Source organism: Neocloeon triangulifer, unplaced genomic scaffold (genome assembly GCF_031216515.1).
Source record: "Neocloeon triangulifer isolate White Clay Creek 2 clone unplaced genomic scaffold, ASM3121651v1 ptg000012l, whole genome shotgun sequence".
Taxonomy (NCBI): Eukaryota; Metazoa; Arthropoda; class Insecta; order Ephemeroptera; family Baetidae; genus Neocloeon; species Neocloeon triangulifer.
In genome coordinates this window covers 309,311-332,173 of record NW_026775554.1, presented here as the reverse complement: position 1 = coordinate 332,173, position 22,863 = coordinate 309,311, and the positions used below count along the sequence as shown (strand labels likewise).

Below are 22,863 nucleotides of genomic sequence, written 5' to 3'. Positions count from 1 at the left end.
TTTTTATTTTTATCAGGAAAACAAAGGAGGTTGTTCTATTTATTTATTATACTGCGCAACAGCCATCATATGAATTGAGCAGCGACAAAACTACCTCTATTTATTCTTCCGTTAACAATTTCCCGCTTCAACAAGCAACGAGTTTTTATTTTTTCATAGATTCTAGATTAGGACAGCAAAATACGCGCGTGTCACTTAATTTGGCACCGCTACACACCTTAAACGTCGAAAGCAAATCAACAACTTTTTTGATTTCGTCTTCTTCACAATGAAACGTGATATATTTTTATACACAGAGGAATGTTGACAGACTATCGTGGTCCCTCGTCGCGAATCGCGTGGAACTTGATTTTTTTCGAGCTGCTCTTACAATTCTAAACGCACTTGCACTTTTTTTTACTTCCATTTGGATCAAACATTCATGAATTAAAGCTGTTCCATGCAGATTTCGTATATAGAATTTTTTGCCATTTCATTTTATTCAAAAGCGAAATTAAAGCAAATTGGTTTCGGTGAATAATTCAGCGTTGATTGGCGGTGCGGTCGACTGCGATTAATTAACGCCACACAAGTGAATGCCAATCTGACAAATTATTCAGTTGCGGTTCCATTGACCGCGCCATCCCATCCTCGTCGCAAAAGCAAATTTGAAGGGTCTGGAAACTTTCGATAATCAACAAATTTTAGGAAATTATGCTTTTTTACAAGCGTTTTTGTTTTAAATTTTGGCAAAATTATAAAAGATGGAATCAACTCTCAGGAAAGCGAAAACCTCCACAAGAACTTAAAAGTCTGAGCCATACGGATCATTTTTATCTTGATAGGGTTACGGACGAACCAGAGAATTTGGGGTATCTGCGTAAGTTTTTGAGAAAAATGGAAATTGAAGTTAAAAACGTGTTTTTATTTTTAAATTTTGTATATTTCGAGAAAGTGTAGCTAATTTTTGAGCACTTGAAATGATTTGATTTCTGCAAAATAATGCCTTGATGGTTGATATGTTTTGGTTCTTATAATGATGAAAAACACTGTCCAATTTCATTTATAAGATTCCACAGATAAAAGTGTTGCCAAATCCATTTAGGCAAAGATTTTTTAATTTTATTGACGGGAGGTCGAGCTAATGAACCAAGGTATCTTTTTCGAATGATAACCAAGTTTCTACTTAAAGGTCATTGACCCTGGCAAAAGGTCAAAATATTAAGTTTTAAAGCCCCTTGAATTTAGGCAACATTTGAAAAAATCTGATATATGTCCATCATAGACTCTAAATTTTCAATCTTTTCTAACGAGCCGTTGTGAAAATATTAACGATATCAAAAGAAGCATTCAAAGGACTGAAAAAATGCTCTGTTGGTTAGAGTAAAAATTTAGAAATCGAGTCTTTTTTTCATCAGATTTCAGACTAATCGAAGGTTCCATTTCAAATTGAAGAATTTACAAAAACAATTACCGGTTTTATCTACTTAAATGAATAATAAAACGGAGATCAATTCAAATTTGGACCGAAATTAATGTCTGTGACGTTTGACGAAAAATTGGATTCGGATCCGCAGGCAATCAATTAGTTTGCTGGCTGCGGACGCGCGTACGTGACGAGTTTTGAAACCGCGCGTCGGCCTCTCTCTCTAATTATTGTACCGTGAGCCACGGCTAATGCCGATGAATCAACAAGGGCTTGTTTTGCTCTATTGGACGCACTCAATTATGCATGCACCACCCGTCCCCGTCCGTCCGTCCGTCCGTCCGCCGGCCGGATAATTTGATATCGCTTTGGCGCGGCTACAATTTCGCATCTGCCGCCGCTGCTTTATTGCGAATTGCGCGACGCCCAGCAATGCCGCCGATCCCATTCCTCTCATGCAATTTGCCCTTCCGAATAAAATTACACGCGCACAATTCTGACCAAATTTTAGCAGAAAATGGCGTTTTTCTTTCTCTGAAGTTTGCCAAGCAGAAGCAGAGATTTGCCCAAATTGGTTTGTTGCAGTGAAAAGTTTTACTTTAATATTATTTGACGAAAGAGCAGCTTTTGCTGGAAATTCACTTTTTCCAACAATTTGTTTGCGGCGAAAGAAAAGCCCTCAATTAAACTTCTAAGCTTTCAGGCCACATTTTTCATCTAGAGCGTTGTGCGGAAAGTGCTTTTGCCAAAGCGCTTAGCCACAATTTAATTTATAAATTTCGGCGTCAATGCGCAAAGTTTGAAAGGTCGATCCAGTGTGCAAACAACTCTTAATTTGATTTCGCTTGGTTTTCCTCTTCGCAATAAAAATCGGTTCAAAAGAATGAATGCATTAAATTTGAAAGATTCTAAGAATTTGATGATTTTAAAGTAACGAATATTTTGCTACATTTTAAATTTCAATCAAGATTTTACAAATTCGACCAAAGTATTTAGCGAAATTGGGTTCATCCGTAGTGTGGTGGGAACTCTAGTTAAATATTTACCGTAAATTTAGATGAACCTCTCATTTACTATATCAAGAGCCTTTCAAGATTGAAACTTCCTCGTTTAGCGTTTTGGTTTGCGCCGCTCCCGTGGCAACTTGCAAGGCTGCTTTAGCAAATGGAATTCGTCAAGAGTGGCCGGGCAGCTGCTTATTTGTTACTTAATTCATGAGAGAGAAAGCGACGGACGAGTTTCTGCAGCCTCGGAAAAACAGAAAAACACGCGCTCTCGAGGGAGGGTGAGAAATGTGAAGAGGGCTGAGGGCGCCGCCGCCTAAATTGCCAAAATTATTCAGCAAGCACAAAAGTGCTCACCTGGCTTTCGCTTTCCAACTTCCCGCGAGCATCACGGCGAAAATGGAGAAATAAGGAATTTGTTCAAAACACAACGGAAAACACAAAAGTGACGCTTTTCTAAAATTCAAGTAAAAACTAAATTCATTTTTTCATAACAAATCTCTACATTCGAAGCAGGATTATAGTTTTTTTTTTTTAAACTTTTTTTACGAAAAAAATTTAAAATCTTTTTTTTTAAAGCTTGCACTCGTTCTCCACCCATGTGCGGCGCCGATTCGCGGTGCCGATTTGATACGGATTTTGTTAAAAAAATTAAATAAATTACAAACAATTTTTATTCAAATTTCCTTATTTTTCATAAGAAATTTAATATTAAAATTAATAAAGAGTTTTCTAAATTTATGTAATAGTTCCAAGAAAGTTACTAGATTTTTTCAAATTTGACGAGGTATTAAATTTGAAAATTTTGTTATAAGCAAGTTTAAAGTTTCCAGATCTCCTTCAAAAAATGCCTTCCTAAATATGTTCATTTTCTCACGAATCAATATAAATTTTCGTATAAATTTTGCAACAATCAACTCCGAATAACACCAACAATCAAACAGGTAAATGATGCATTTTCCCAAATCACTGTCTATAGTTTTTTTTAACAATGCAAGCAACCGGACACTTTTTGGTAAAAAAAGAAATGTGTTGGTAGGGAATTAAGGGACCCTGCCTACCCTGTTCTCCGCGTCTGGTCGCTCTGCCTGGCCGAGTAAAAATAGGGGTGGGTGGGGGAGGGGGGCACACGTACATTATTATGTATAGTTTTGGTGAAACATGGATTCGCGTTGTGTGTAAAACCTTGATGAATTAATCTTCTTAGGAGACGTGGCAGTCGTCGTTGGCGTCGCGCATCTGCTGCTTGGCCTTGCGGCTGGAGCGGCGGATCAGCGAGCGGCTGCGCGGCTTGAAGCGGCTGAGGCCCGTGGGCTCGGCGGCGGGGCCCGCCGACCCCGACGCCTCCGCCTCGGCCCCCGACACGGCCGGACTCGCCGACCGCCGACTCCCCTTGTTGCTCACGTACGCGCTCGAACGCCGCTTCAGGCCGCCCCCGGAGGACCCCCCGGCCCCCGCGCCGCTTCCCTCGCTCGCCTCCGGCAGGATCTTGGACAGGCTCAGGTAGCTGCGGAACACGTCCTTGATGTTCCGGTCCTCCTTCGCCGAGCACTCCATCACCTTCACCCTGCCAACAATTATTTTGTTCGTTATTATTCAAATTCGTTGAAATTGTTCCTAAATTTTGAGCGGTGACCTCTACTTTTTCGGTCACCATTCGATTCCTGGTGATCTGAGCTTTCTAATTATGTGTCACACATTATATTTTAAAGCCAACTTGAATTTGGTGGTGGGGGAAGTCTTCGGACCAATGAGAACGCTCCATTCTTTTAAATCAAGTTTTCTCAAGAAATACTGCACTGACCTTGACTTTTTTGGTCACTAATCGATTTCGCGTGACCTCAACTTTGCAACGATGCACTGCTTTTATGGCTAAACAAGGAGCAGAGCTATAGCAATTAAAATAAGATTAATTATTATCCTTCATTTCTGACCATGAAAAAATGAGATAACTCTACTCCTATTCCAAAGTTCCAGGTACCGAAATGTGCCTCTCGATGAGCCCTCTTAGACCATGTGTCAAACTTACAAAATATATTGTGGTAAGGTCAAAGGTCACCAGGGTCAATGACCTTTTGTGACCCGGTCACTATGTGGAACCCGTGGTTAGAAAGAACAAGTCAAGGGGATTACTTTTTGTCATTACACGTGTTGTTCTAAAAGTAACAGGAAAAACGTTACGGAGGCTCAAAGTTATTTTTGAACCTCAAGAGCTTGGAAAACCACGTTTTTTGCGTTTCTTATTTTTCAAATAAAAAACTGTGACAAATACCACTTTTTTTAAGTGCACTTCTAATGTAAAATTTTACGCTCTAATAATGGCTATTTCAGAATGTTAAATAAATTGACGGTACTGTTAAATTTGAGGTCAAAGGTCATGAGGTCAACAAAAGTGACCTTGACCAGTGACCCACAATTTTTTTACCCAACAGTATAGTTGTAGAGGGTGACAAGACGAGTTCAACCACACCCGGATTTTTTTTCTAGGACAACGGCAACCTGAGCTGCATTTGTTTGAAATTTAAAAAAAATTAATTTTATACGTCCTGTTAAATTGTGAGATTTTAGGGTAAAACTATAAATAACATTTTTACAAACATGGTTTTGAAAGCACCTAGAAGACGGTAAGGACCGATCCTTGATTAATTAATTAATTATTTTCAACCCTTATTTTGCACAAAATTTAATGAGATGATCTTCAAAGTTTTCATAAATATTCCGAGTCCAATAATATTCTTATTTTCCAACAATACTTTCCAATTTTCATGTAAAAATTTACAGGAATTTACACCAATTTAATTAATGAAATTAAGGTAAACACAAAATTAATCGTTTTCGATATTATTAAATGTGGCTTATTTTAGAAAATATTACTAGATTGGATTTAAAGTTGGTATAATTTTGTACCTGAGCTTGGGCATTTCGCAGTAGAGCCATTCGGTGACGTCGTCGACGCGGACCTCGCGGTGCACGGCGGGCATGTCGATCTTGTTGCCGGCGACCACGATGGGGATGTCCTGGAAGTCTGCGCGCTGCTCGCGCACCTCGTCCAGGCACCGCTTCACGCACTCGAGCGAGCCCGGACACGTGACCGAGTAGACGAGCAGGAAGGCGTGCGCCGTCGCGATGCACAGCCGCCGCATCGCCGGGAACTGCAGCTCGCCTGACGTGTCCAGCATGTCCACCTGCACACAAAACATTAACTTTGAAGAAGTTGACGCTCGAAGGAGATGATCATGGAAATCAAGAGATCGGGCTTTGTCTGCAACGAGGAAAAAGCCCGATCTATTCATTTCCATAAAAACCTTTTTTCACGTGACGTTTTTCTTACCGACAGTCAAACCTTTCACATTAACGGAAAAACAGTTTGAACATGAAAAATTCCAATTAATTTTCAGCATTTCAATCTTCATTTTAAGGTAACTTAATTTTTTTCCCTTCTAAAATTTGAATATTTTTATTTTATTTTTTTTATATATATGATGATGTTTCTAAATTTTAATGTTCTCAGAATTAAAAAAAAATTAGATTGACTCAATTTCAAAATTATAGGCTCATGATTTTTTTATTATTATTTCATTTATTTCATATCCGCAAAGACTGAATCGTGATTGTAGCTTAGCGGATTGCATAAATTTTAATTTTCGACGACCTCTTTTCAATGAAGGAGTGCAAAATGAAATTGTGATCCTCGTCTTCATTTGATTACTGAAAAGATAAGCAACTTTTTTTCTTAATTTCTGATGCACCAAATTGGATTTTGAAATATTTCCTGCCAGTTTCATCAAACCGTTTTTTCTTTTCAAAACTGAAGTTGCAAATGAAAAGTTCATTTTCTTAATCATCGAAATAATGTTTTGATATGCTTGGAAGAGAAAAGATTTGGAACAAATATTTCAGAAGCATATTTTGACAAAAGTTTCTACTGACGGCAAAGTTTCCCTTAAAAAATTGCAATTCCACCGGTTTTCCGACTTTTTCAACGCATTACGCAAAATTTAAGCCAAGAAATTGCGCATCCAATGAATATTTATTTGGTAGATAATTTTTCTATTGGGATTTTTTACTTGTATAGAATTCCCAGTTTTTAAAATAATACCAGAGTTGAGGTGAAAAGAGAATTCATGGCCGGACTGGAAAAAGTTGCTTTTGTTCTTGAGAAAGAAAGAAAAATGGAATATTCAGGCGCCAAGTTTTCATTAAATTATTAAATTTAATTTGGTTTTCTTTGCGAGCAGGGAAATTTCGTCCGAGCAAAAGGTTAATTAGCGTGGATGAAAAAAAAACTCTTCTAGTGCGGCAAAGTTTTCACCCAACCGTCAGTAGCTAATCAGAATATATAAGGTATTTCACCGCACAACTTTCACCTTAATAAGAAAAAAAACGAAGGCTTTTGTGCAAGTTAATCGAGGGAATGAAAATTGATTTTAGTTTCTGGCCCAAAAGACGGACCAACAATAAAAGCATAATTAAGAAAGTATAGAGGCAAAAGTTTGTAAAAAATTCCAGGTCTCATGAAGTAAAAAAAAAGCTAGACGCGCACTTTGGTTGTATTTGCATGTCGTCGTCGACGGTGCTTTTGAGGCGAGTTTCACTTTGAGCAGCTCTGCAAATTAACCCTTGAGTGGAATAAACGCCAGACGCAGCGCGAGTTTTGCTCTTTCTGCGAAAGCAATTACAATATTTAATTCCAAGCTCAGCAACTAGAATCGCACTCGTTTCAAATTCAAATTTGTTTCCTGCATTTTGGCGAAATTTGATTATTTTTATTTACTCGAACCAGAAAAGTGTAGATTTCAATGAAGTAAAAAGAAACAGCAATTATAAGTGATTGTTATAATAAAACAATTTTTTTTATAGGAAATCGTGAAATATTAAAAAATTCCCAACGAAAAATTGATCAAGTTGAGAGTGAAATGTAAATTTTATTTTGTACCTTGAGGGTGACGGAGCCGAGGTCGTACTCGCGGTAGTAGAGGTCCTCGACGGTGGACTTGTAGCGGTCGCAGAAGGTGCCGAAGAGGAATCGCTTGACGATGCAACTCTTGCCGACGCCGGCGCCGCCCAGCATCACCAGCCGGATGCGTTCGCCGTGGTCCGCCATCCACGGCACGCTCTGGTTCTCCGCCGACGATCCCACCTTGCCCCCCTCCCTACTGCCCCCCGCACATCTGCAACAAAAACAAAAACACACAACTCGATTATTAATTTTGTCAGTCGAATTAATCTTCATTTCGATACCAAATTTTATTCACCTTCAATTCAATTTTAATTAATTAAGAAAACAATTTTTGTAATTTAAATAAAATTAAAATAGATAAAACAGAATCTACTGAGTATCTTCAAATCCATCAATTTTGAATGGAAGTCATTAAAATACGATGGTTTGATTACAAAATATATTGAAAAGATGTAGAAAAACCTCATTTTGCTAGTTTTTAACTCATCCGAACAGATCATTTTGAGATTTTGAAAACTATTTTTAAATCAATAATTTTTTCAAAAAGAGCTCTCGCTTTAAATTTTTATAAATTATTGGTGAAGCATTAAGAAAAGCTGCTGTTTTAATGAGCTCAAATCTACAGCTCCAATTAATTTGGCAGCAGTTTGAGAAAACCCCTGTTTTTAATCTCGGAATTTGACAACAATTAACACTTTCATTAGAATGATTTGGGTATTTCAATTAGAACCAAATATCAAATTTTAATAAAAAAAAAAAAAGCATGCAATAAGTGCTCAAAAAGTAGTTTGATATTCTTGGAAACGAGAAAAATGATGGAAAAAACCCGTTTTTCAAAACCTTCGATTAAATTTTTCACAAAAATTAACGAGCTGATGTTCAATCAAATTTGTCCTTCTGGCCGAAACTTTTACTTTTTATGTCGGATATTTGCTAAATTTTTGCTGCTCAGATGTGGTTTTATCCTTTTTAAGCCACAACAGTCATAAATCATAAAATTTAAAAATTAAATTAAATTTTAATTCTTGGTATTGAATCAATTATGAGTCGTAATTAATTAATTCCAAGAGGAAAACAATTAGCCCTTAATTTCGATCAAAAATTACTCAATAATTTAAAAAACTTTGTAAAATATCTTACTATGGAAAGCCAAAATGATGTGGTTCTATTAAGAGTGTAGCAAACAAACACACTCTTGCGCGGCTTGTTTTGATGTTTTTCTTTTATTTTGTGGCTCGGCCGGCATCTCAGTCTCAACAGACTGAACAGACAAAAGAAAAGAGGAATGGATTCGGCAACGGAATACGTGGATTGAGGAAATTGGAGGAAATAAGGGGTCACGTGATCGCCGCCGTGTGATGTGCGGAGGAAGAAAAACGAGCGTCAAACGAGAGCGGCGGGCGGGCGGGGGAGGGGGGTGGAGGAGAAACGGATTTCGCACGTTTCGACTTGTTTGCAACTGCACAATTTTGATCATTTTCATCTCCTGAAAGAAAACTGCCGCCAATCTTGTCAGACTTTGCTGCGACGCCGGGAGATTAGCGCGTCCTTTGTTGAATTCGAACCCTGCGAATAACCGGCGTCCTGAGACCTGAGACCCTGAGCATGGGGCCGCGCAAGAAGAAGGCGAGGAGCGAGCTGATGACCTTGGACGTGGACGGCGTCCTGGGCGAGCTGCAGCGGCTGCGGTCGGACGAGCTGCTCGAGGCGTGCGTCGAGTATGAGGAGCTCCTCTTCTCCAAGGTGAGTTTTTGTTCCTCAAAGGTCTTTTTTGTATTTTGTGACCCTTGGCGTGTTTGCAGACGTTTCGTCTGGACAAGCAGGCGCCGTGCGGCTACCGACTGTTCCTGCACGAGCGCGGCACCAACAACCAGGGGCACCACCACGGCGGCGACATCCTCCTCTGGTCCGACCTGACCGACGCCGAGCGCCACGAGTACGAGGCCAGGGCGGCCAAACTGAAACGCCTGCAGGACCTGATCAGGGACGCGTCGGCCAGGGCCGGTCGCCGACCCAGGAAGAGTCGCAAGCCCCGCCCAAAAAGACCTAGAAAAACAAGCAAGAAGCCCCGCGGGCCTGCCAAGAAAAGGGAGGAAACGCCGGCGCCACCTGTCAAAGGGTCCGACATCAACTGCCTCCGCCTCAGGAACCGCACCCTGGCCAAAAGACCCTTCGCCACTTGCAAGCCCAAGGTACGGATTTTTTTTTTAAATTTAAATTTATAATTTTTTCTCTCAACTCTAAGGAGGAGAAACCGCCTTCGAGCCCTGATGAACTGCAGGCAACTACTTGCCCACCTTCGGAGGATTCTGATGACCCTGAGGAGGACTTTATGCTGCGGCTGGACGAGTCGGACGACGAGTACGTCCCCGACCCTGAGGAGGTTCCTTCGTCACCTCTGACGGCCTCCGACCCTGGCGAAAGCCACCCTTTGACCGTCGCCCTGCCAGGCTCAGGTGCAACCCTGGCCAAGGAAAGGGAGTGTGACTTGGACAGCAGCGAGGGGGCGTTGCTGCCCTTTCGAGGCCCCGTGCCAGGTGACGTCCTCTTCAATCCGTTCTCGGCCACCTTCGGCTGCCTCAAGTGGAGGCAGTCCCTGGCCATCACCCTCGAGATGCAGAGCTACAAAACTACCCTCCAACTCCCACCCCTGGCAATCGAGGACGCCGACACAGGTGCAAAAGATAATTTACTTAAAAAAAAATGAATTATTGCAATTTCGCCAGGTTTAAATTTACCTTTGAAAGGGTTTTGCCAAATTTCTGCACAGATATAAAAGGAATTTTCATGGATTTCTAAAGAAAATACAAATTTTCCTGATTGAATGAGGCTTGGCTTTAAAATTGTAGCTGGAAGAATGGTTATTTTATTCAAATAATTAAATTTTCTAAAATTTTTCTCATCTGTCATGGTCAAATTGAACTCAAAATAACTATTCTCCGATTTGTTTTCCTTAAATGCTAAATCAACTCGTAAATTAAAATTCTTTACAATTGACCCTTTTTTATGCATTTTATTTGTATCATTAGAGCAACAATTTTTATTAAATAAGAAATAAAGAGCAACCTATCAAAGGTTCTGTTTTGAGCTGACAAAGAAAACCTCAGAAATTACCTGAATGTCTCAGAGAAATTTCTGCAGTTTCAAATTTGACAGAACAATTGTTTTCCATTTTTTATTACTAATTAATCTTGCTTTCCACAATCTAGAATCGAGTGATTTGACTGAGGTAGAGGAGGAGTGCGGCAGCAGCAGCAGCATTGATTTGCCTCCGATCAACGAAATCGCTCCGTACCTGAGTCAGCAATCCCAAGGTCTCGATTGAACCCTTCTCAATTGTAAATTTGATTCTAATTTTCTTTCTTTTCAGGAGTGAATTTCGAGGAGTGGTGTTTGACCTCGCCAGGGTCAGACTTTGGTCACTGGAGGCAGAGGGAGCCTCTCAAGTTGGAGGCGGACAACGCCTGGACGATGGGACACCCGGACGCAGGTGCAAACTATTCCCAGCTGGGACTCGACACCATCGTCTCTCTCTCCTCCACAGGTTGGCAAATAAAAATTATAATAATAAGAAAAATGGGAAAGTTCAGGACGAGATGTGGTTTCAAAATAGCTCTTGCCGTTTAAATTTAAAAATGCTAATCTTTTGATGATTTGAGATGAGTATAAGTTTTACTTACTTTTTTCAACATTGAAATTTATAAATTTTGTAAATATTTTTATTTTTTCTGCACCAATAGATTGTAAATATAAAAAGATGCTTAAATTTTGAGTTTTTTTACTTACAATATTATGAAGAAACTTTTGTTTTAATTCAGAATAAATTTACTGATAGTAATTTTAAAAAAAATCACTTCTTCTTATCAAAATTTTAGAAATCTGACCAGAAAATTCAGATTCGTCAAATATAAACAAATTAATTTATCCAAATTGGAACTTAGAATGGATCGAACCTGTCTGTACATAGCTTTACGTGTCCAATTTTGACTTTTTTATCTTACGAAATATAATTTTTTGCAGTGATAACCGAGGATTACCAGGAGGAAGACGGGTCAGGGCAGGTGTTGCCGTGGGGGGAGGCGCAGGAAACGACCACTACTTCCTGTTGGCGCTTTGACCCCACGCCTCCCTTCCAGAGTGACCCCGGGCAAGGTCACCTGGACGCTCCAGGGACAGGCTTTGACGACCTGGAAGCTCTGATCGAGGAAGTTCTCCGCAGCGGCGACGCTGAAATTCTCAGCCAACTTCCCCTCCACTTTTAGCAAAAGACATTTTGCTGTTTTATTTTGTGACCTTTTCAGATTTTAGCAACTTGACCTTACAAATGAATGAAGCAGTTTTTGGGCAAAATTCTCAACTGCCCTCATGTGATTGATTAAACACAAAGTTTCTCTTCTTAAGTAGATTTTTGGTGAATGTGTAAAAATGGAAATGAATTAATAAATATTGTAATTTGGTAAATAAATTTTAATTAGAGTTTTGAAATAATTTATACCATTTTAAATAACTGAAATCAGCTGGAATAATTAAATTGTATTAGTTAGAATTTTTATGTGCTTGATTATTTCAAATGGAAAGTTGGCTCTTCCATTATTTTTGACCTTACATGCCGTCTATTTTCCTGTTTCAAGTTTTGGTATATAATTTGAGTGGATAAATCGCTGCCGGGCCATTAATTTTTACTTCCTCATTGAATGTTCAGAATGAAATTGATTTTAATCTGAGCAGCATTCGTGCTGAAAATTGCACTCGGCCCGAACACGCACTACTATTGTCTTTACTTGTTTGAATCAACACACAATTTTGCATATCTTCTGTTTTCCTGGTGCCAAAATCAAGACAAAATTGATAAAAGGTCCAAAATAAGGAAAAGCTTGAGGCAGTCAAGCAATCGAAAATGCTCTTTTTTCCACCAAAGGAAGAGAAAATCCCGCACAAAGGACCAAACTATATAATTAATTCCTGATTCCATTTTCATAGGAAAGGAAAATATATCAACAATGGGAAGGGAATCATTTAAAATTTTGTTGGAAAATAGAGATGATAAAATTGAGCTTATAAATAATAATTTTGAATCTCATTGAAATTATTATGATGTCTGTTTTCTTCAAATAGAAAAGTCGGTCTTCGTGTCAATTTGAGGTGGGATTTAGTTCTGATTCGCTTTGTTTGGTTTGATTTGGCCGCATTAATTAAACTTTCATTATCTGCACTTGCAAAAGTGGCCCAAACGTGCAGTTTTCTCACCCACGATTATAAATTCACAGACTCGCTCACGACAACAATCATTTTTCGCAATTTTCTTTTTTCTTCAAACCAACTTGCGGTTTTGTTTCTTCAAAAATACGCTTTTGTCAACAGATTGATTGTTTTCATATCTCATGTGTGTAAAGAAGATTAAAAATTAAGTTATTTTTATATATTTAAATTTCATTTCTGATTGCAATTTTGAAGGTTTTTATTCAAATGAAAGTAATTTATGGAAGGGCATAATATCAACTAAAGAAACAGAAATTTTTGGTATTTTTATTTTGAAATGGAATCGAATTGATTTTTCGTTTTAAACTAAATCCCTATTATTTGAAACCAAACTAGTACTGATCGATGGTAATCCTTGTTTTGAGTGAATACGTCACGAACATGTAAAAAATGGAATTGATGACTTTAAATTTAACAAAAAAGCAACAAAGTTTTGATTTGTGTTGAAAAAAAGGCTGATTGGAAGCTCTGTTGGGTGATTTTATTTATTTTTATCGCGCGATTTGCTCAGAATTTGAAAAAGTTTGTCGTCATGTTTTGTGATAAAGGCTGTGGTAAGAATAAAGCTTTCTCGGTTTTTAAAAAATTGATTATTTTCTAAATCGAGATTTCCGAGGCTAATCTGGAAAAGCCCGACGGAAGTGCGCAGCAATCGAATTAATTAAAACTTGGCCGTTTTTCCTCGTTTAATTTCACTCGACCTGCAAACATGGAAGGCGAGGCCGTTTATCACGAGGTGCCGCTTGATTCGGAGGACCAGAAAGAAAAGTCGGTCACAATCAGGATGCCCAAAAGGGTTGAAACAAAGAAGGTGGAACATCGTTGCTTGTTGATCACCTTCATTGTCGGCATAGTCTTACTATTAGCGGCCGTTTTAGCCTCCGCCCTACTCGTCTACTTCCTCCTTGAAGCCAAAGTGAGAGAAAATATTAGAATTTTGTAAATTGTTAAAGCTTTTCATTCATCAACTTACGTTATTTGCTTCGAGCTAGGGATTTTTTGTATAAACTTTCAGAAATTTTTCAATCTCTCGATCTCTCTCTATCTCCTCATTTGTTTGAAGTTTACGAGTTAAAAATAAAATAAAATTAATCCTCCCGCAGAAAAAAAAACAGAAAAACGTAAATAACAGAAACTGATTCGCTTGACGTGTTCTTTTTTTTTGTCTTGTTCACAAAATATTTAGCAGATCCCGAATGGTAACTGATCTTGGTGACCTTTTAATATGTTAATTAAATTTGATGAATTTTAAAAGAGTTCCTGCTCCGAGTTGAAGCTCTAATATTATGATGCATTATTTTGGTCTTTTCTTTATACACAATTGATACTTATTGATTATTGTAATGGGGAAAAAATTATTATTTTCTCAACAAATTCCAGGTGAGCACCTTGGAAGAGAAAATTGCCTTAAACAATGACCATTTTCCACAGGTTTGAACAAAATTTAAGACACTGATTTACAAAAAATATATTTTAACACTGTAGGATAATTAAATAAAATCCTTCATTAGCAATTAAATGTTCTTCAAATTACTTATTTAATTTCTGTTCTAAATGACAAAATAAGGTGGATGAGACGCTGATAAGTCACCAATGCGCCATTGCACGTAAGTTTTTAAATAAGCCGCGCCTCTGAAACAAAGTCACAACTGAGCCTCAATAAAATTGCATGTTTAGCTAATTTGACTCAATTGCCCAACGGAAAGAAATATTTCTTCTCTGATCCAATTTACGTGAGTAATTTTTTGTTATCATTTTCCTCTGAAATCGATACTTTTTGGCAGCGGAATTGGACTGAGGCTGACAAAGGGTGCAAGAGGATGGGCCTGCACCTGGCCACCCCGAGGGACGAAGCCGACCTGAACGCGACCTGGGTAGAAGCAAAGAAAACAAAGGATGGTGAGAAAATCAGAGCACTACTTTCAAAATTGAATCCATGTTTTTAGATTTGTTTCTTGTTCCGAGACTTGATCTTCTGAAAATCAATCTGATTTCAGACGTTCCTTGGTGGTTATCTGCCAAAAATTACGGCAACGAAAGAAAATACGACATTCGCTGGCAGGACGGCTCAGAGTTGGAGCAAAACAGCACCTTGTGGAGGGCCTATGGTGACAAACTCACGGGGGGCTGCGTCTTTTTCTCCACTGACCCTGACTTGAGCGAAAAATTGAGCGGCAGGTCGTGCAGGGGCAATAGGTTTTTTATTTGCGAACTGCCGAGCGAATGTTACTGAAAGAATAGCCAATTGCTGCTTTAATCAAATCGTTTTTTCCATCTGATTGTAGCGAAAGAATCAGCGCGATGACTTTTTCAAGTTTTGCAAATTACATTTAGTTTAGCTGAGGCCGGTCTCGCAATTCGGAGGACTAGAAAGAAGGCTCGGTCACAATCAAGGATGTCAAAAAGGGTTGAAACAAAGAATGCGAATAGAAGCATTGGTTTTCCAGCATCCAATTAGCCACGAGCTTTCTCGTCTACTCCCTCCTCACGGCCAAAATAAGGAAATATATTATTTTGTTGGCCAAACGCGCTGAGTTGACCACTTCTTAGATTAATTTAATTCAATTTAAAAGCAATTAATAAGTTAATGCCTATTTGATTGAAAAATTTAAACAATTACTTGTGTATTATTTTCCTAAAATATTAATTATGAAATGGACCAAATACTTCTTTTGCAATCCTACTAATCTCATAATTTAACAATGTCCTTCAATTAGTATTTTCAATTGAAACGTTCTTAATTGTTTTGAATCAACATCTCTTAAGTAGTTATTTATTAAATTTACCTTATCAAGCAAGAGAATAAATTTCACTGTACTTCAAAATTTTGAACCTAATCTCTCTTGAAGCGTCAGAATTAAATGCTTAAAGACAATTAAACAAATAGGCGGCATAATTAATAATTTTCAATCAAGTTAAGTGAAAAATTTGTGTGAATTCTGATGTTCCATCTGGGCAAAGTTTGATATCAAATATTATATTTATTTTACAAAAAGTTGCCGATTTCCTTAGGAAAATGACTTAAAATTTCCGCGTGTAACTTGTATGCTGAGAAAAATGTGTCACGTGATTTGTATAGAACCGGCTTGTGTGTCGCTTTGTGGCCGGTGAGTTGTAACTTTTTGCCGCAGTTGCCGCATCCCTGTCATGCGAGATGTTTCAACAAATAAATAAACTGAACTTACAGTTTCTGAATCTTTGCGTTTTATGAGGTCAATGCAATGGAATTGATAAATCTTATTGAAAAATATAAATTCCTCTTTTTAATGTTCCTCTTTTTAATGGTATCACACCTGGTTCTCTTATGAAATATTGTCCTGATTCGTAACTCAACAAAATTGTTAAAGCTGCAGGATTTAAATTATTTGTAATATTGCTTTTGTCTAAGAATATAATTATGTATTTAGGTGCTTGTTATACTCTGATTTTAGGCTTTTTGTATTTATTTTGGCACAAAAAATATTAAAATAAATCATACAATTTTACTGCAAACAAGTGTTGTTTGATAATCCTGGTTTTCAGCTGATAAATCATGAAAGTATAAAAAAAGTTTCATCTTATTTTATAGGAGGAGATTCCGATTTGAAGAGCTATCGTGGGTGATTTCGTTTATTTTCATCGCGCTTCGTTCCTCAATTACTTGATAAAGTTTTCCGGCGTGTTTTGTGATACTGAGGAGTGACCACGTCTTATCGCGCTCATTCATTGTCACGTGCTTTGGAGAGTGAGCCAAGTCCGGAAATCCAAAGTGCATCCATATTTGTGGAGCACATATTTGTTTTATATTGTGAGAGAAATTAAGGCAGACTCTGGGTCGCGAGACCGCCGAGGCAGGTCGTGCGTTGCTCGCGAGACTAATTTTCAAGCGCCTCGTTTTTCACTTCCAAATTCAGAACAATAATATAATTAAAGGTTTCTCGATTTGCGAACATTTTGATTGTTTTTTCCGATTCAAGATTTGCAGAAAAGTCCGAGGGACAATCGAATTAATTAAATCTTGGTCATTTCGAGCTGCAAACATGGTGCTTGATGCCGCTTATCACGAGGTGACGCTTCATCCAGAGGACCAGAAGGTCACAATCAGGATAAGGGTGGATGCGGCGAAAAATCGTTGCTTTTTCAGCTTTCAATTAGCCGCGACTTTGGCCACCGGCCTTGTCGTCTACTTGCTCCTCGCGGCCAAGGTAAGAAAAACCTTTTAGAATTTCACAATCGTGTAAAAAAGCTTTTCGTTTGCTAACATTTTTACGTCAAGTATGCTTCAAGCTAGGGATGAAATTTTCAGAAATTTGTAAATCGCTTAGCTTTTTAAACACGATCAATTAATTAAAATAAAATTGAAACAGAAAATATTATTAAAACGACAAAAATTGTATATGAGCAACTTGCAAGAGGCAAACAACGACCGCTTTCAAATTATTTGAACAAATTGTAAATATTTTAGCGCGAAAATTTTAAAATATTACACATTTTCTGAGATATTCAAACAGAAAAATCCACGGAGCTCTGAATTTTTGTGAAATATTGAAAACAAAAATTCCTCCTTGGAGAGAAATAAAACAGATTCTTTTCAATCCGCTCAAAATGTTTAAAGAACGTGGCAAAAAGTGACATTTTAATAATTTAAATTGCATAAATTATTAAAAAGGGTCTTCCCCTTATCCAGTGACGTCACCAGCTCATGAAAATAAAACCCAATGATTAACAAAAACATTGTAGATGAAATAAAATTAAAGTTGCACATAAAAAGCTAAATTAATTTGTTTCTAATGTCAAAAAAGGTGATTGAGACGCTGCCATGTTACGGGTGCGCCATTGCGCGTGAGTTTTTCAATTAAAGAATTTTTTGATTGCAATTCTGGACCACGAAAGTCAATTGAGCTCGAATAAAAATTGCAGGTTCGGCTTATTTGACCGAGTTGTCCAACGGAAAGAAATATTACTTCAATAAAACTCGAGTAAGTGATTTGCTTTGTTCTAATTTTTTTCTGAAATCGATGTTAATTTTCGGCAGGTGAATTGGGATGAGGCTGAGGAAAGGTGCAAGGGGATGGGCCTGACCCTGGCCACAATCAGGGACGAAACCGACCTGAACGCGACCTGGGCAGAAGCAAAGAGAAGGGAACATAGTCAGCACGAATTCGTGAAAGGTACGATGCGTTGGCAGGGGTTGACCGATCAAAACCAAATTTGATCTTGACCTTTGACATGGAATTTTGTGCCCAACAGCAAAGTTGTAGAACTTAATTGCCAAGACAAATTCAGCCATACCCGGAATTTTGTTTTACGGCCACGGGAAGCCGAGATACGGCCGTTTTAAGTTTTTCAAAACCCAAATTTCAACGTCCCGTAAAACCTGCAAATTTTGAGATATCGGGGTAAAACTATATATGTTTGGATAGCCAACGACATGATCTATAAGCCCACCAAATTTGGTTTTGATCGGTCAACCCCTGCCAACGCATCGTACCTTTCACGAATTCGTGCTGAGTAAGAAAAAGTGGCGCACTTTGAAAATCGAATCCGAATTTGCAAAGATTCTTGGTTTGAGACGTGACCTTCTAAAGATCAATCTGATTTCAGGGTCATATTGGTGGTTATCAGCCAAAGATTACGGCAAGGAAGGAAAATACGACGTTCGTTGGCAGGACGGCTCAGAGTTGGAGCAAAACAGCCCCTTGTGGAGGGCCGATGCTGACAAGAAGAAGGGCTGCGTCTATGTCGACACGGGAAAATTGAAGGGCGGGGCGTGCAGTTCCACGATTTATTTTATTTGCGAACTTCCGAGCCAATGTTACTGAAAAAGTAGCCATTTGTTTATTCAATTTAGCAACATTTTCGGAAAAAATAATTCTTCAATATGATTTTTGGAAGTTGTCGAAATTCTACTTTAATTAATTTTGTATGATTTCCGATTCAATAATTTCCGAGTTTCTATATTAAAAAAAAGCGATTTCATTAAATTAAATGCATATTATTTGAAAACAATTCATTTTTAATTTTTAAGACTTACAACCAATCACATAAGTTCAATAAAAAACAACAAAATATTCAATTGTTGGAGCGGTAATTACAAAAAAAAACTCCCATTGTTGCTTTTGTGCAAATATATTGAAGTGTTTAGCTATTTGTAAATTATAATTGTTGAAATAAATCACAATTAGTGAATTTACATGATTTTTTCCCCATCAAAACGAATGAAGAAAACGTATTTTTAATATTTTAATGGTGTGTGAATTAATATTCGGCTTTTCCTTCATGATTATTTTGAGATAAAAACGCACAAAAGGAAAAGCTCTGTTTAAATTGAAACAACAGGTTTTTCAATAATATAAAGGCCAACATTTTCCCTACTTTGTAAGCAAGATAAATTGTTATGTGATTTTTATTTTAGAAAATGAACTTTTTTTATCTTCGGCGGCTTTTATTGAACGGTCCCCAATTTTTGAAGCCTTTTGGCATGAAAATCGCAGCAAAAATTAAAAAATTGGAAAATCAATCGAATATTTATAAAATCAATCAATCATTTGACACCCAGGTTAGTCCTATAGTTGTGAATCTTAGTCGTCAGTAAAGAATTCATGTTTAGAAGAAAATAAAATATTGATATAATAAACATATGTGTGACCGATTTGAGATTTACTAAGATGATTTTATTGATTTTAATCGCGCTTTGCTCCACGCAATTTGATAAAGTTTGACGTCGTGTTTTTGTTAACAATGCGCACGCATAGTTAAGAATGAAGTTTCTCGATTTTCAAACATTGATATTGTTTCCTATTTTCTAACTCTAATCAGCGGAAAAGCCCAAAGAAATTAGACATTGGCCCTTTTTTTCCTTGGTTTAATTAATTTCACTTGACCTGCAAACATGGAAGGCGAGGCCGTTTATCACGAGGTGCCACTTGATTCGGAGGACCAGAAAGAAAAGTCGGTCACAATCAGGATGCCCAAAAGGGTTGAAAAGGGGAAAGCGGAATATCGTTGCTTGTTGATCACCTTCATTGTCAGCATCGACTTGCAATTAGTCGCCGTTTTAGCCTCCGCCCTACTCGTCTACTTCCTCCTCTCAACCAAAGTAAGAAGAACGATTTTAAATTGCAACAATTACAAAAAATAAGCTTTTTATTTATCAACTTTTACGTCACGTGCTCCGAGCAAAGGAGTTTTTCAGACATTTTTCAATCACACTATCCTTTTGTTTGATATTTACGTTGTTTTTTTTAGACTAATAAATTCAAATTAATTCTTCAACGTAAAAAATTACAGGTGAGAAACTTGCAAGAGGGGATCGCCGCAATTAACGACCGATTTCAATAGGTTTGAATAATGTTAAATAATTTTTCACGAAAAAGACAAAATTTGCAGCAATTGATGCTGATTATTTTAATTTCAAAAGTAAATAAAATTTAATAACAATGATTAACCAGATAAAAGATATTGTTTAGCAAATATATATTAAAAACACTTTCCGCTGAATAAAATGAAATGAAATTTGTACATAAAAGTTTGCATTTTCACAAAAAAATATTTAATTTTGCAAGTTCTGTTCAAAATGACAAACAAGGTGAACCAGACGCTGAGAAGTGATCGATGCCCGATTGCACGTGAGTTTTAAAAAATAAAGAAAAAATCTGGACTTACTTAGACCAAAGTCAATTGAGATTCAATAAAAATTTCAGCTTATTTCACTCTCAGTTGTCCAACGGAAAGATTTATTTATTTTCTAATCCAACGAAAATAGTGAGTGATTTGCTTTGTTTAAATTTTAGTTTACAATTGATAATTTTTTGCAGGTGAACTGGAATGAGGCCGACGAGCAGTGCAAGGGGATGGGCCTGCACCTGGCAACCCTGAAGGACGAAACCGACCTGAGCGCGACCTTCGAGGAAGCGAAGAAAAGGACACCTGGTGAAGAAGTGAATTTGAATTTGCAAAGATTTGTTTGTTCTGAAAATCAATCCGATTCCAGGAAGTTATTGGTGGGTGTCGGCGAGGAATTACGGAAGTGGCGAAAAACACGACGTTCGTTGGCAGGACGGCTCAGAGTTGGGGCAAAACAGCACCTTCTGGACGGACGATGCTTACAAAAAAGAGTGCGTCTATTTCTGGACTGGCTCCACCGATAAATTGAACGGCGCGTCGTGCAGCTCCAAATTCCATTTTATTTGCCAACTGCCGAGCGAATGTTAATGAAAAAGCAGCCATTTGTTGCATCTAAATTTTTTAATTAAAAAAAAAATAAATAAAAAAAAACAACTGCGATGCCTGGAAATATTTTAATGCAAATCTGTAGCATTTTAAACGTTGCAGACAAAATAGTAAACGTGCGTTGAAAATTCGAGCTCCGGAGTTCACTTTTGGACATTATTGAAGTTCATTTGCAAGGATCATCTCTGGGCTCGGATTTCACGTTACGATTTAGAGTCTTGTCTTGTCTTCAGCAAAACTCAAGCATTAAAATTGGAATGATTGCTTAGAAACTGGAGCTGCTTTTCCTATCTTGATGGAGCGAAAGTTCTGGACAATGAGAATGAGACGGGCTTTCAAAGGGCCATTCAATGCTCGGCGCCAAATCAATTAAATTTGTTTGATTATCCTTTTTTTCCGATCCGTCCTCCCAAGTTTTTTCGCCAAACGACCCCATTCTTACTTTCAAACGCAAATTTATTTATTAATTAAAATATTTTCTATTAATCATCTAGATTTCATTTATGTTTCAAGTTGAAATTTCCTGATATTTGTTTATTCGAAATTTGGATTTTGTCATCTCCTGCAAACTTTCAAGTCAGTTAAAAATCATATTTCGTTTTAAAAGAAGGAAAAATTGTAACAATCATTGTTGCCGCAGGTGCTCCAGCAACTTTCCTCTTTGCTTCTTTTTCTTGCACAGTTATTTTGTATCGAGAGTGACCCTTTTTGGGCGGAACGATTTCCATTTTGCTCGGTCTCGTCTCGTTTTCAATAAGCAGAGCAAGAAAAGCATCGTTTCATATAAAAGGAAATCGCTGCTTTATGGCCCGGCCCGGCCAGGTGCTTTTTATTTTTGTTTGCTCGCAATGTATCCTTTATTCCTTCCCGAACTGCGCGATTGTTCGAGACGGAAAATCGTTCTTTTTGCATATTTCGGCCCGTCCGAGGTCTCAAATTAGGGCTTTGTTTGCACCGCATTGTTTCCGAACACGCAGAAAATGATCTCTTGACGAGAAATTGCTCCGCCATTGTTGCTGGAAAAAGGTCGAGCTTTTTCACAAAAATCAATACAAAAAAAAAAAATCTTGATTAAATATTTCCAAGGAATTCTCCAAAAAGTGGTACAAACTTTTCCTTCTGGTAAATTCGCTGAAAGACGAGAAGGTCGAGTTAATTCGCCTTTTGAAACGAAATCAGACCTTCTGGTAATGAGTGAAGTTGGCCAGTTAAGCAAACCAGTGAATTTTCCGCTCCGACTCCTGCTCCAGCCCAATTTAATCCCTCCGATTCAAACCGACGAGAAGCTTCAGCAAACAACTCGCACGAACGTGTGTGAGTAAATTACAAGGAGAGCTGAAATTTGTGGAATATCCGGATCAAAATTAATGCAAATTAACTTCAATGGAGAGCAAAATTTAGTAATTTGCTTTTGACTGGTTAAAGATTTTGGACCATAAGAAGGGTTGAAATGATAAAACAGTCTCAAATTTGTTCTAAAATTTAGAGAGAGAATTAACAAAGCCCAGCGGAAAATTATATTTCATAACCAAAGTTTTGTGAATTGAAAAAAAAATTGTAAAAAAATCGGATTATTTTATCCACAGCAAAGAATAGTAGTGGGAAAATTGATCTTTTTTTTGAAAGGAGATGAAAAAAATTTGGTTTAACAAACAAAAAATAGGTGAAAGGTGAAAGTTTTGAAAGATTATTATTCATTTTCTTGCAAATAGAAAAAGATATCATAAGTACCTATAAATTTACAAGTTTGCTCTTTTTCTGCCCAAACTTTGGTTTTCTTTAAAGTAGTGTCAAGAAAAAAATTGAACGCCGATTTGATATTTGGAACGTTTATTCATGTAATTGTTGCATAAATTCAGCTTTTCTGTGGAAAAGGCAAGATTTTTGTTATTTATTTTTCCTCTGCTCAGGGGAATTGTGAAAAAGGAGGCAGATTTCGTGTGTGTGTGGGTCGAGTTTGTTGATCGCGGCGGCGGCGGGCGTGCTTTTAATCCGCCTTTGACGGTTTCCCGAGGCGGAAGAGA

The 22,863-nt window shown here is 37.7% G+C and overlaps 4 protein-coding genes across 6 annotated transcripts in view; 3 read left to right on the top strand and 1 right to left on the bottom strand.

Moving 5' to 3' along the window:
- Positions 1–2,922: 2,922 nt before the first annotated feature.
- The window catches only part of LOC132197859 (GTP-binding protein Di-Ras2), a 66,289-nt gene continuing 46,348 nt past the window's right edge, over positions 2,923–22,863 (bottom strand). For all 3 annotated transcript variants that reach the window (XM_059621441.1, XM_059621440.1, XM_059621439.1), the window contains exons 3-5: positions 7,346–7,580; positions 5,317–5,594; positions 2,923–3,976 (exon numbers count right to left, since the gene is read on the bottom strand). In XM_059621441.1, coding sequence (XP_059477424.1) covers positions 3,613–3,976; positions 5,317–5,594; positions 7,346–7,513 — 810 coding nt within the window. In that variant the 5' untranslated portion in view covers positions 7,514–7,580 and the 3' untranslated portion in view covers positions 2,923–3,612. The remainder of the gene's footprint in view (positions 3,977–5,316; positions 5,595–7,345; positions 7,581–22,863) is intronic.
- On the top strand, positions 8,827–11,744 carry LOC132197565 (uncharacterized). Its single transcript, XM_059620911.1, has 6 exons — positions 8,827–9,112; positions 9,172–9,561; positions 9,615–10,044; positions 10,579–10,683; positions 10,740–10,913; positions 11,390–11,744. Exons 1-6 carry the CDS (start codon positions 8,975–8,977, stop codon positions 11,629–11,631), a joined length of 1,479 nt encoding a protein of 492 aa, XP_059476894.1. The 5' UTR covers positions 8,827–8,974; the 3' UTR covers positions 11,632–11,744.
- On the top strand, positions 13,338–16,095 carry LOC132197091 (uncharacterized). Its single transcript, XM_059620147.1, has 6 exons — positions 13,338–13,544; positions 14,009–14,059; positions 14,196–14,235; positions 14,306–14,361; positions 14,413–14,527; positions 14,626–16,095. Exons 1-6 carry the CDS (start codon positions 13,338–13,340, stop codon positions 14,859–14,861), a joined length of 705 nt encoding a protein of 234 aa, XP_059476130.1. The 3' UTR covers positions 14,862–16,095.
- Positions 16,648–18,429, top strand: LOC132198297 (C-type lectin domain family 4 member F-like). Its single transcript, XM_059622249.1, has 5 exons — positions 16,648–16,812; positions 17,410–17,449; positions 17,528–17,586; positions 17,643–17,778; positions 18,212–18,429. Exons 1-5 carry the CDS (start codon positions 16,648–16,650, stop codon positions 18,427–18,429), a joined length of 618 nt encoding a protein of 205 aa, XP_059478232.1.

Coding starts and splice junctions, on each gene's coding strand:
- LOC132197565 (XM_059620911.1), top strand. CDS start 8,975: ATGGGGCCGCGCAAGAAGAAGGCGAGGAGCGAGCTGATGACCTTGGAC. Junction 10,045..10,578: donor AATCGAGGACGCCGACACAG/GTGCAAAAGATA, acceptor TCCACAATCTAG/AATCGAGTGATTTGACTGAG. Junction 10,684..10,739: donor CCTGAGTCAGCAATCCCAAG/GTCTCGATTGAA, acceptor CTTTCTTTTCAG/GAGTGAATTTCGAGGAGTGG.
- LOC132197091 (XM_059620147.1), top strand. CDS start 13,338: ATGGAAGGCGAGGCCGTTTATCACGAGGTGCCGCTTGATTCGGAGGAC. Junction 14,362..14,412: donor TCTTCTCTGATCCAATTTAC/GTGAGTAATTTT, acceptor ACTTTTTGGCAG/CGGAATTGGACTGAGGCTGA. Junction 14,528..14,625: donor AGCAAAGAAAACAAAGGATG/GTGAGAAAATCA, acceptor ATCTGATTTCAG/ACGTTCCTTGGTGGTTATCT.
- LOC132198297 (XM_059622249.1), top strand. CDS start 16,648: ATGGTGCTTGATGCCGCTTATCACGAGGTGACGCTTCATCCAGAGGAC. Junction 16,813..17,409: donor ACTTGCTCCTCGCGGCCAAG/GTAAGAAAAACC, acceptor ATGTCAAAAAAG/GTGATTGAGACGCTGCCATG. Junction 17,450..17,527: donor TTACGGGTGCGCCATTGCGC/GTGAGTTTTTCA, acceptor TAAAAATTGCAG/GTTCGGCTTATTTGACCGAG.